General features: G+C 33.1%; 1 protein-coding gene and 1 long non-coding RNA gene across 2 annotated transcripts in view; one reads left to right on the forward strand and one right to left on the reverse strand.

Moving 5' to 3' along the window:
* The first annotated feature begins 467 nt into the window (after positions 1–467).
* LOC111518294 (uncharacterized) lies at positions 468–11,951 on the forward strand. The gene is made up of 2 exons (XR_002723943.2): positions 468–996; positions 10,926–11,951. It is a non-coding gene; the product is annotated as an uncharacterized lncRNA (long non-coding RNA).
* Positions 11,140–13,330, reverse strand: part of Dad (Daughters against dpp) — a 99,132-nt gene continuing 96,941 nt past the window's right edge. The window contains exon 5 of the mRNA XM_023174708.2: positions 11,140–13,239. Coding sequence (XP_023030476.1) covers positions 12,917–13,239 — 323 coding nt within the window. The 3' untranslated portion in view covers positions 11,140–12,916. The remainder of the gene's footprint in view (positions 13,240–13,330) is intronic.

A 13,330-nucleotide genomic window follows, 5' to 3' on the forward strand; every position in this document is an offset into this window, starting at 1 on the left:
ATGCGATTGGAATTCATTGTCCAATGATTCAATGGCACTGAATCAAATTGAAAGGAGTATATTTTTAGGAGAGATTAATTTTTGGGAAGAAACAGTTTTGGAATCTACTTCCCGATCTTTATACAAAAAAATTGGGACTCTTCCATAGAAAGGAAGAAAGCATTCAATTTCAAAAAATTAACAATGCACAAAGATGTGTAGATCATTCCGAAAACTTTCAGACACAAACTGGAAAAAAAATGTCCTTTCGAAATAGACACACCTTCATATAAAAATTGAGTTACACTAAAATAAAAAAGTACTTTCGATACAACTATTTTTATATGAACATTGAATTATACAAAAACACTTTTCTCTATTCACTTTGTATTGCAAACATTCGTTAAGGAGTTGAATCAGATATGAAAGAGGTGAAGTTTCACTTACATGGAACACTGTGGACATCTGGTGTTTCGGAATAAGACACTTGCCTTATTGTTTCTTCAGCACCAATCTGGATAACATTATAAGAAGAAGCACTCAATTCATTCATAAAATTACTTCTTTATGTCACGAATGACTTAAATCTACTCATGTCATCAATAACAGTACGTAATGACATTCCTTCACCGACACAACCTATAACGCTTATTTGATTAAATCCCAGCCATAGGAATCTTGTTTGAATTTGTTTGTATAAAGATGGAAAAGTAGAAAGCCAAAACCTTTCTTTCCCAATGTTAATGAATCGTGAAAAATAAACAATAAGTGATAAATGTGGCCTTGGTTGGAGGTTTCAGTATCATCCATATCAGTTATCGAAGTATCAAAAGGGAGATGATTGTAATACTCATTGAGTTTCCAGTACATAGTGAAGGTAAATGTGACAGAATCATACATAATATCGCCGACGATAGGACACTGCTCGTATAATCGAATAATAAATGTCGAATTGGATAGCAATATTCACTATTCATTCAGTAGATATTCAATGGTGGTACAAAATGATCCTTCAAGGTAGGTACATGGAAATGTGTAATCAACATAGTACTAAAAAAAGTATGCGAGTCAGGAATCGTTTTCATAAAATGAAAGGAAGTGTATAATTTTGTTCTGACATTAACAAAGAAAATATTATTATATTCAGTAGAAAGGTGTTGATACATTAATCTGATTTTCAAAATCAATGGTGACACACACAACCATTTGACAAGATATTCAGGCAATCTGAAATTAATAAAAATGAGAACAACTATTTGTCAAAATTCCATTTATAGATATCAGAGGTATAGATTGGGGATATTCATTGAGATGGCTATATTTGTTGATGTTCACACACCTTTTTCCAGAGTCCAACCTGTGAAAACATTAGTTGTTTAATTACTGAAAACTTTTAGATTTGTATATATAATCTATAATCTGTTCAGAAATGAGAGAGACTACAGCAGTATATCTATATGTTTTCGTTACTACTGGACATATTTTAACATTTGTCAAAGTAGATGTTAATTATTAATCGTACCTAAAATTATAAGCTATCTTTATATCAGACCGAATGACCAATTTTTGATAATTTTTGAAATTCGATTTTCAGAGAGTCAAAAAACAATACTTTATTTATTTTCTTATCTTAGCAACTACTACAAATAAATGTCAATATAAATTAGTCCAGGAATTCAAAACAGTAACAGTAGATTTGTTATTTTGTTTATTATGAATGATATTTTTCAAGAATAAATATTTTATTTTCATCATAAAAATTCATTTATACAATTCGTTGGGAGTAAATAATTTGAATGCAGTACCTACTTCTATGGCACTAATATATATATATATATATATATATATATATATAAATAGATAAGTACTTTTTGATCATTCCCATATTGATTTCAATTTAAGAGCCACCGGTATACAGCTGTTTCAGCCTATTGGTACTACTACAAGAAAGTACCAAGTACTTTGTTGGTTTTTTCTCATTTTGCCTTCAATCGAGGACCGCCTGAAATCAATATGGGAATGATCAAAAAGTACTTATCTATTTATTTTTTGATTTTCATGGAATCATTTTCCAGCAGCATGACTGCATTAACCTTTCTAGATTGTATATATATATAGATATTCCTTTGAATTATACTGTCAACAGACACATCGCACACATCAATAAGAATGACTTGGCTTTTTAGCGGGAGTATTCGTGATATTCTTAAGTTTACTTCGAGAGCGCGTTGAATAAACAGTTAAACAACATGGAAGGGTCGAATAGACCCACTCACTTTAGACCTACCTATAGTCCGTTCATAATTTGTTGATAGCTCACTGCAAGTTTGACCCTCATTAGAGAACTGAAATACAGAGGATATAATAACAAAAACCAAACTAACACTGGCAGTTTAAGATGTTTTCGACTAACCCACCTTGTATCTGAAGAAATACAATACAGCTATAAAACTTTTAATCCGATTATGTAGGTATTTTGAGTGGAAATGAGTGACCAGTGTCGTAGAGTATATGATTAAAACATTAGTTACTTTAAATAAATAAATATATTAATATTCTTAAACTGTAGGTACTGTAAACTGTATTTTTATTTTAAAAAAATTTCTTTATTTTATTCAAAAATAATAAGTTACTTGCAATTTGTAAAAGATACATTTATTTAATTAATACCTATTTTTAAATGATATAAACTACGATTACTTACAAAACTATTCAAATTCAAAATAAACAGGATCATCTTCGGAATCCGAGTCGTCTTGCAGGTTAATAATTAGCGGTTGTGTCTCTACAGTCGCATCAATTATATTGTCAAGATCCCACATTTTTTGTTCTTCTATTGCATGTCTTACTGCATCTCGCCAATTTTGTTCTCTAATATGTTGTAAAGACTCATATAACAATTCACGTATAGCTTGTATTTTATATGACGTATTTTTTCTAGCCACATAGCTTTTCATTTGTGCCCAAATGAGTTCAATTGGATTTAATTCGCAGTGGTAGGGTGGAAGTCTAAGGACTGTGATGTTTCGTCTTTCCGCCATTTTGTCAACTACGTATTTCTTGAACTTAGATTTGTGTTGCCGGGCAATTTTTAAAAGTTCTGCTTTAACCATTCCATCTTCGTAAGGCAGGGACTTATTCCGCAGCCAGTCAATGATATCCTGTTTCTTCCACGCAGTCGTTGGAAGTCTTTCAACTAGTCGTGAATGATAAGGTGCATTATCTAATACTATAATTGAGTTTGGTGGTATATGTTCAATCATCTGATCAAAATACTCTTCGAAAACATCAGCTGTCATCTCCTCGTGATAGTCTTTTGTGCTTTTGGATTCAAATTCCAACAAACCATGCTTAGCAAATCCTTTATCACTGCCAATGTGAGAAACTATTAATCTACTGCCTTTACCAGAGGGTGGGGAAATACCAGTAGACCAACCTTCCATAAAGGCTTGCCTGGAGCTTGATATATTTTTATCTGTCCAAATTTTTGTGAGAGTATGACCTGCGTTTACCCACGTTTCGTCCTGATAGTAAATTGGCCTTCCTTCAGCCCGAAATTTTCGTATAGATCTTAGATACTTTCTTCTCCAACATATTATCTCTTCCCGGTCAATCAAAAGTGATTTTCGGTCTGATTTCTCCCACCGGAAATTTAATTCTTTTAAAACTTGCCACAATTTGGTTCGTCCGACATGAGGCAAATCCGGGTCGTCTCTAACTTCTTGTAAAATTTTGTTTAAGTTGGGTATTTCTTTTTTGTAAAAAAATTCGTGAATTTTCCTTCGAATACCATTTTTGGCAAATTCATCAATTTCAATAGGTTTTCTCCCCCTCTTTAAGTATTCGTTTGTATTTGGGTTAGCTATACCTTTTTTTTTTCTTTCTGATAGGAACCTATATATTGTTGACTCCCCTACGCCCGTCATGTTGGCACAACTCTTGATTATGTTCTGAACAGTGTTTGTGGGATTCTGAGAAACCAGAGCATCGTGAACGTTCAAAACAATAGTCTTCTCTCTTGGTGAATAGACAGACTTACTGACTGTACGCAACAGTACCGGTGTAAAACTTGATGATGTTGATGATGATGACGAAGCCATCGCAAGCAATCAAACAAAACAAGCAGGAACGAAAGGTACGTATATGTTTGTAGGAATATGAAAAAAAGTTACTCACGCACTGCACAAAATTCGCAAAATAAATATTAGAGACGTTAATTACTGCCGTAGACGCCGAAACACCAACAAGCCGTAAATTAAATGCGATTAAAAAATGTACTAAACCAAAAATTATTTTCGTTCGTAACAACTTCACCCTTTCAAGGCAAGTTTCGAATATAAACTGAAGCTTTATATTTAATGAATAAACACCTCAGGAACCTCCGCCTATGATTTTACGAATTTTACGACCGTTTTATGACTTGGGCCCTCATTTTGTGCTATCGACAAATTATGAACGGACTATAGTTGTTCGGGAATCGTGAAGCGTCCAAAATTGTCACCATTAAATATAAATGAAAAAACAATTGTTATGAATGTATATAATTCTTTAAGAATACAATATCCGCCCGAAATAAAAAGTAAGGAGGAAGTAGTGCAAAAATGCGCGAGTATGACCGGTGTCAAAAGATCGACTCGTAAAAAGTGTTCGGTTATCGATGAAGAAGTCAAGAATTCTATTAGGAGAACAGTACACCCTTTTTACATAAAAAACGAAATACCTTCATTAAATGAAGGTTTGTCAGTTATTCGTGAAGACAGTTTTTTTCCTGATACGAGGAGAACTCGATTATGGAAGGTATTACATGAGCTGAATTTCACTTTTGTAAAGCAAGATAGAAAGAGCATGTTAATAGAAAAATCAGAGATTGTTGAATGGAGAAGGAACTATTTGAGAGAAATAAAGAAAGTCATAGCACTAGGTAAATCTATTTTAAATATTCTCATGTCTGGAGAGAATTGTATCTCGAATAGCTCCTTAGAAATAGACCGTACTTGGCTACCCATCTTGAAGAAAACTTTGGATAGTGACGAAATGGCAACAGACTGATATCGCAAGTTACCACAGTGGACGAGTAGAGAAGCTGCCGACGTCGTGTTGGAAGAAAGCAGATATTACTGAGTGGTTACAAATGAAAGCTATTCCTTTTGAATCGACCATGTTAAAAGCGGAACTCCTCAGCTTGGCTAAACGTCATAAGTCAAAATTCGTCAGGTATGTCACCGGTGAGATGGCGAAGACTGGTTGCCGCCTTATCACTGTGAATTGAATCCAATAGAGTTGGTTTGGACTCAAGTTAAATGATTCATCGCAAGGAATAATGAGACCTTTAAGCTGTGTGAAGTAAAGAAATACCTATACAGTGCTCTGGAAACAGTCGACCAAAAAGCTTGAGAAAAGTATATCCACAAAACAATCAGAATCGAAGCAGAGATGTGGGATCTGGATGATTGCGTAGACTCATCCAGTCAAGAATCACTCAACGAATCCCTGTAGACTTTTCAGATTAAAATTATCGCAATGTCTTATTCGAAGTAAGTATTCCATTAAATCTATAAAATTGTTTTTGAATCAACTATAAAATCGAATAAGGAATATGAATCTTCATTTCCAAACCAACAAGAATATATAAAGTGTATCTCTCAGTACAGCCACACTTTTCTACTTCCTGAAAATGTCAAAGTCGAAGCCGAAACATCGAACAGCGCAAATTTTTAAACGCGGTTCAACTCGAAATCAGATGTTCAAATTTCTAACCGCGGAAATCTATTCTACTTGTATACTTATCTGGTGATGTTTCGAATACTTTATCCATCTTCATTATCTCACCGACGATCAATTTGATATTATCAGTGTCAATGATAATTTATTTATTTACATCAAAAGACGAATCATAACTAAAAATTATGATGTTTTGATTCAACTAGGTTGGATAAAGAAAATGGATAGATTCTTTAAAACGTCACCATATGATACTGATTTCTTTTAATATGCAAAATTTTTCAAATTCAAGTTAATAACAAATTTGATTTTTTTTCCAAAAAGCTAATTTATCAAATGCAGTAACTTTTTGCCCTTTCTACATTTGTATTTATTTGTAAATGTATTATTCTGATTATTTTATAGATCTGTAGAAGGTAACAATTTTAAATAATAAAAAACTATTTCAAATATAAATTGTCCTTCCCAATTACAATTACATTGAGTTACATCCGACATGTTCATCAAAGAGGATATTTGCTAAAAAACAACTACTTACCCATAGAGATTGAATTACATCTGACAACCCGAAGATAGTCTTAAGTATTATCTACTTCATACGCCAAATAAGGTGCTCTGAGGAGAGTGAACGTATGAATTTTTACTGTATAACTGTTGTAATCAATTCAGAATATGGAAATATAGCAGGAATGTTTCATCGATGATCATAATTTATGGTTGTCATCAAACGTCAAGTAGGCCAGTAGATATAGACATATTCACAAAATCTCTTGTGAATATGCAGTTGAAACATAAACTGAAATCCCCATTGTCACCCACTGATAAAAAAAAAAACTGCCCTATCATTGTTTTATAAGGAACATAAAACGTATAAATATTTACATCAACAAGGATTTACGTTGCCTGCAGTATCAACTTTGAAATCATGGATTACCAATTTCTGCTGCAAACCCGGGTTCAATAGAAAAATTTTCATGAATAACACTTTGAAGGCGGATACGATGATGCCTTACGAAAAGAAATTCATTATAATATTCGATGAAATTTCTATAAAGAGGAGTCTTGAGTACAATAGAAAAACCGACATCATTGATGGTTTCGAGGATCTTGGCGAATTTGGGAGGAAATCTGCTACTGCTAGTCAGGCTCTTGTTCTAAGCACTTGCTTTGTTTAATGTTGAAGAAGTATCGTCATCTTTAGAAACGGATTCATCCAGCAGTTCTTCTAATTGTCCTGTAGTCCATTCGAATTATGATGCCATATTAGAAAAACCTCCCGTTGTTTATTGGTTATTTGATCAAGAAATGTTTCAATCATTTTAAATGTAAAGACTGTAAAGTTACTTTCTGAGGACATTGACAATGAAGAAGAGCTTTTAATATTTTATAAAAATTACGATTTGAAAATATGAGAGTGGTTTGAAAACTCCAACATCGTTATTGAAAAAATCCATTATGTTAGCACTGACAGTTTTCGATAAAAACATATGCAAAAATTTGGCAAAAAAATAATATATTTGAAAAACAAAATTATCAAGAATATACATATATAAAAATATCTTCCCGAATGGTATACAACAAATGCGATTTGTTGTAATCACAAGGAATATATCTTAAATTTATTGCTGCGAATTCAAACGTTCAAATAGGTACTGTAAACAATTTTCAAGTTTGTTGAAAACTAGACGGACAGACGAAAAATGTAAAATTATTATTTATTAAACATAACTGAACAATCCATCATTAATGCAATGAAAATATTATTTCTTGCAGATGGATATATATTTTTATTGTTATCTGTTCATGTAATAACTACAACTTCTGAATGCTATGTTTGATTTCAATCTTCTTCACTTTATATTTCTAATATGAACATTTCTTGGGCAAGGGCTACAAAACGCACACAAAACGTAATACATGCTGACGTATTTTGAGAAGCCATATGTTATTGCTGGATACTTCGCTCCCTCATTGCCCAACTTCTAACGTCAACTGCATTACACGTAGCGCCCTGACGTTTGAGACACCCTGTATACGTCTCTCATTGGGATCGCACGTTAAAATGAAAGGACTACTACACATATGATACAGCCGAGTATCATCCAAACATCCCCTTTGAAGATTGTGCTGTCGGATGTAATTCAATCTCTGTATGGGTGAATAATTGTTTTTTTAGGGAATGTCTCCTTTGATGAACATTGCATAAATAAATGTCGGATGTAATTCAATATCTGTATGGGTAGTAGTCTTTTTGTGAGGGCTACGTCTCCCTACAATTCGAAAACAAAATTTTGAACCACCCCTGTATAACGTTTACCATTTTTCCCTTCTCCAATTCGAGAACGCTTTATTCTATCGCTTTATTAGATCACGTCGCACCGCACGTCACTTGATTTCTGGATCTGGCCATCGTTATTTTTGAAGTGATAACTTCTTATGGGAGGGTTGACTGCTACGTAACGCGTTACGGCGCCAGTCTGTCTGGCTTCCCTTTCTCTCATGCATGCGGCAGCGGCAGGCAGGCTCATTATCTTTCGTCGGGCAGACGCTTCTCTCTCTTTTCTTCGCATGACTCAGTGTTTAGTGTGCGATAAACATATACTGTTGACAGTGAGCATATAACCTAAAACTTTTGAAAGTGGTGATAAAAGTTTTGATGAAACAAGCATATATATAAAATCTGTTTTTCCGTTAACCAGCTGTCGCACCCCTACGAACGACAACCCTCAGAATAAGAAACTTGCGCGAGCTAAGGAGGTCTTACCTTTTAACGTGTGATTCCTAACACGGATTGGACGATAGCAAGTGAAAATCGATCGTTCACACTAGGGCTTGAAGCATCGACCAACACGGCAGTCAATTCGAGTGAGTGAACAAAGCACCCACGCCGAACCGCCTGGCTACCGACCGATATATTTGTATCTGTTTGAAAATCTGTTTTTCCGTTAATCAGCTGTCGCCCCCATACTCTCAACTCTCAGAAGTTGAGAAACTTGTGCGAGCTAAGGACTAACGAGGTCTTACCTTTCAACTTATGATTCCTAACACGGTAATATCGATATTACCGTATATATATATATATATATATATATATATATATATATATATATATATATATATATATATATATATATATATATATATATATATATATAATATATAGATAGAACTTTTTTATCATTCCCATATCGATTTCAATTTAAGAGCCACCGGTAGACAGCTGTTTCAGGTTATTGGGCATCGTCAGTACCGGGCAGGCGGTCCTCGATTGAAGACAAAATGAGAAAAACCAAGAAAGTACTTGATAAAAATAGCTGTGTAAACGCAAAACATAAGTGGAACCACCTATTGGTGTGACACCCAAGTCAACTTGCCAAGTTTTTCTCTCAGTGTTAGTGGTTTGACCAATCAACCGACAACTGCGGTAGCAGAAATTTGGGAAGCTAACCTGAAATGCCATCGGAAAACGAATCCACATGTTTCTAGAAATGATATGAAATCTAGAAAGGTTAATGCAGTCAAGCTGCTGGAAAATAATTCCATGAAAATCAAAAAATAAATAGATAGAACTTTTTGATCATTTCCATATTGATTTCAATTTAAGAGCCACCGGTAGACAGCTGTTTCAGCCTATTGGGCATTGTCAGTACCGGGCAGGCGGTCCTGGTTCTTCTCATTTTGTCCTCAATCGAGAACCGCCTGCCCAGTACTGACGATGCCCAATAGGCTGAAACAGCTGTCTACCGGTGGCTCTTAAATTGAAATCAATATGGGAATATTTGAACTTGAAATTTCAATAACTACCCTTTGCGAATATTCTTCAATGTAAGCCGTGCTCTTCAGTGATTTATATAATGCAGTAACTTTTCGTGATAAACTTTTGAATTTGCATTTTTTACAGTCTAACAGATTCTTTATTTAAAATGAGCACTTTTTCCAATCGCCAGAAGCGCACGTTCCACCAACCAAGTTGGCGACTTCAGAAGATGAAGAATATGTTGGATATTCGAATTTTTCCCACTTTGTCCTACTGTTATCGATTCCCGCCTCGACCAGATATTTTTCTCGAGAGAATTTATCTGGTTGAAGCTGGAATGATTCTGCAACCGTGTTAGAAATCACACGTTAAAAGGTAAGACCTCGTTAGTCCTTAGCTCGCACAAGTTTCTCAACTTCTGAGAGTTGTCGTTCGTATGGGGGCGGCAGCTGATTAACGGAAAAACAGATTTTAAAACCTATGGTTAATTTTGTGAACTGAAGTGCTACGACAGGTAGACAATAGTCAAAACTGTTCATGTTGACAAAACAAAATTTGTTTCTTACTGGAAACGTTTTCATTCCTTATAATACCCATTAACAAGGTGCAAATGAATGATTTTTTTATGTGAACACCGTACATCAAATGAAAAACAAGATACCAGATTTGTTGAGAGAAGAAAGAGGATTGAAAGATGGATATTTGAAACTATGAATAACTGTGTTAAAATTATTCATATGCTAGTGAGCCCACTAAGTATATAAAAGACTGAACATCATTCATGAGAAATGCACCAAAGGGTTTTTAACAGCGAACTCTTTCAGTCGATCTCAATCATTGAAACAGTATTCATTGAAAATAAAATTATTGAATCCCATATACAATTTGAATCAATTTTCTATATTTATTTTCAGGTATTCGATGATTTCAATAGAGTAAATTTTTTGTTCGACTCAGAGGAATAACCAACTGATATATCTTAATCAGAATTCGAATATTTTTTTGAACACAAAAATTATTTGAAACATCAAAACAGTTCATGAAAATTCGAATATACACAGCACCATGGAAACAAATAACGTCTAATGACTTCAAATTGAATCCATTTATTTATTTCATATTTGTTTTACAAAAGCTATATACCATTTCTGATCATTTCGAAATGACAATAAAACAAAGGAGTTTTTTTTTTTAATACTTATGACTTTTTTTTAACAATTATGAAGTGTTGATATTAATTTTACCCTACCTTTCTATTTTAGAGACACGATTTCTATGAAATAAGATTAGAGAGATTATTTTATGGAAAAAACCTTTTTTGGATTCTACTTTTTCATTAATACATGAAGAGAAAATGATTAAAAACTGCCAATTGAACTATTTGATGGCATATGTAGTTCGTGTGATAATATATTCGAGCAGCACTAAGTGTTGGTAATATTATCTAAATAGGATATGTTTTTTTCAGATACCAACAGGAAGAAATTCCATATAAAACAAAGTTCTCCTATAAACACAGATGAACTTTACAGCCAGTTTACAAACATAAACCTTGACACTCTTTTATGTGATTCAAGTAACTAGATTTACTTTTGATCTTAGCCACAGACCGAGAAGCGATCGAAACTGTATAAATGATTCGAGGCATTAACACCTAAATTCAAGAAATAAAACATGGTTCATTGATTTCATTAATTCTTTATTCATTGATTGAGGACTTTCAAGTCCTATTAGTGCCATACTATTTTGAACAATATATACATTTTTCTGACTTTGATTGTCATAACTCTGCAGTTAAAAACATAAAATTTGAGTATTTGATACTAGGTACTTCTGTGATAAAATTGACTAGATTCTGTTTGATTTTGTTGTATAATTATGCGTCATATAAATAGACATATATGACTTTTTGACACCAATGAACTTTAAATAATATGTGGTCTGATTTGGTACAACAATGATCAAATAGGATCTTTCTCTAAAAGGAAAGTTGTGTTTATAGTGTTCTCAACACAAAACAAAAAATTGTTGCAATAATTTAATAATAAAATTAAATATGTGGTTAAATAATATATCCTGGAAATTTTTATATTAAATTTATTTCGATATACAAAATTGTATAATTGAATGGGTTAATAAATAATAAACAAATTAATTACAAATTTCTACAATTATGGTACAATATACTTTGATTTTTACAATATTTGCTGTTAAAGGCACTCTATAATTTACAGTTTGATGGCTGGACCTAGCGTAAAGTTGACTAGTGACATATTCAATTTCAGAAGAAAAAGTAACAAATGACAATGAAACATAACAAATACTAAGTACAATTGATTTTTTCTACTTCCGTGAGGCGGTTTTTCTATTTCACAGAAAATATAAGTTGCTGAAAATTCAGAAAATATTTGGACTTCACAAGAAAAAAGTATTCACAAATTATTAGGTATAACAAAATTCATAATTTCAAATGTATCTTGAAGACTGACCCAAACGGCCGTAGAAAAAATTACAGATGCAGCATGTAATGGAAAATGTTCATTCCACCTATCACATTGAAAAAAAAAACTCGCATTTTCCTTACTTGATGCAAAAATAGTTACTTCATACAAGAATTCCAAAAACAAATAACAATAAAACTGATACTTTATTGATCAGTTATGTGAAAACTTGTATCATTTGGAGTATTGTTTGTACTTGAAATTATATAAAAAATAAATTGCTTTTTCAAAAAAAAAAGTGAAAAACGAATGTTATGGTCCCTGACTACGCAGACATTTCGAAAATGTCTTGAAGCACCAAAAATACAAGATCTTTACAAGTCTAACCTTCAAAAGTACATCTTAGCTGAAGATGTATATAAGGCATTTCATAAATTCCTAATAATTTACATCAGTACGTTTCTAATTAGTTTAAAAATGTTTAAATACAATTTTTACAACAGTATATTTTTATTTTTTGTTACTTGCCATGTTGCAAAGTACTTTCAATTTGTAAATACAAGTAAAAAATAAAATAGTTTTGCCGAACAAAATGAAAACAGGAAATTGTTACATTACAAAACTGCATACATTTTTTGTTTCCACAACTTTTTCTCTCGGTGAGTGATATAAAAAAAAAATCAAAAATATTTCAATCTGTTTCATGATTATCAAGATTCCAACTAATACAAAGTAATATACTTTTCTATATCAACTGCGAAATGCTAAATCAAGCTGTTCCCTTGTACAAAATTATAAAAGTCGGACGGAAACAACATTACAGCACAGTTCATCAACTCCCTTCTGTACCAAAACAATTTCAATCTGTCAGCCTTGCTTCTATTTAGTACAATATAAACTCGCATTTTAAATCACATTTGATTAAGTTATTTTGTACACTTTTCTTCCAAAACAAAATAACGATAACTCTCTTAATTTCTTTCTTCGATTTTCTTTCGACTGAAACGTAAGTTTTTGATCACCTGCATGGAGCGAGTAGAATTTCTAACCAGCAAGGACAAGAGGTGATTTCTCTTCTGGCATACTTAGGGCCCCAACCTTTAACAAAGCTGATCCTAATGGAATTCGGATCGATAGGACCTAAGTGGGGATGGGTGAAGTTCCATCCGAAATTTTGTTGAGCCGCCTTGAAGGAATCGTAAACGCAAAGGCAGTGCTCGGCAGGTACTCGTGTAGGTGAAGGAGAATCGTGATCCTCCAAAGCCAGCGAATGCACGAAAATTGGGTTGTCTGAGCGATTGTACACCCAAACGCAGTCATCTTCGTGCGACAGTGTTATTCCTGCAACAAAACAAAAAAATGTTTAGTTAATGTCAACAATACCCCCAAAAACCCACTAATCAAAATGCATATTAACCCTGGTGTTGTCAGA

This window comes from Leptinotarsa decemlineata, unplaced genomic scaffold, assembly GCF_025532065.1.
Source record: "Leptinotarsa decemlineata unplaced genomic scaffold, Ldec_3_MD MMD2_tig00000199_RagTag_RagTag, whole genome shotgun sequence".
Classification (NCBI taxonomy): Eukaryota; Metazoa; Arthropoda; class Insecta; order Coleoptera; family Chrysomelidae; genus Leptinotarsa; species Leptinotarsa decemlineata.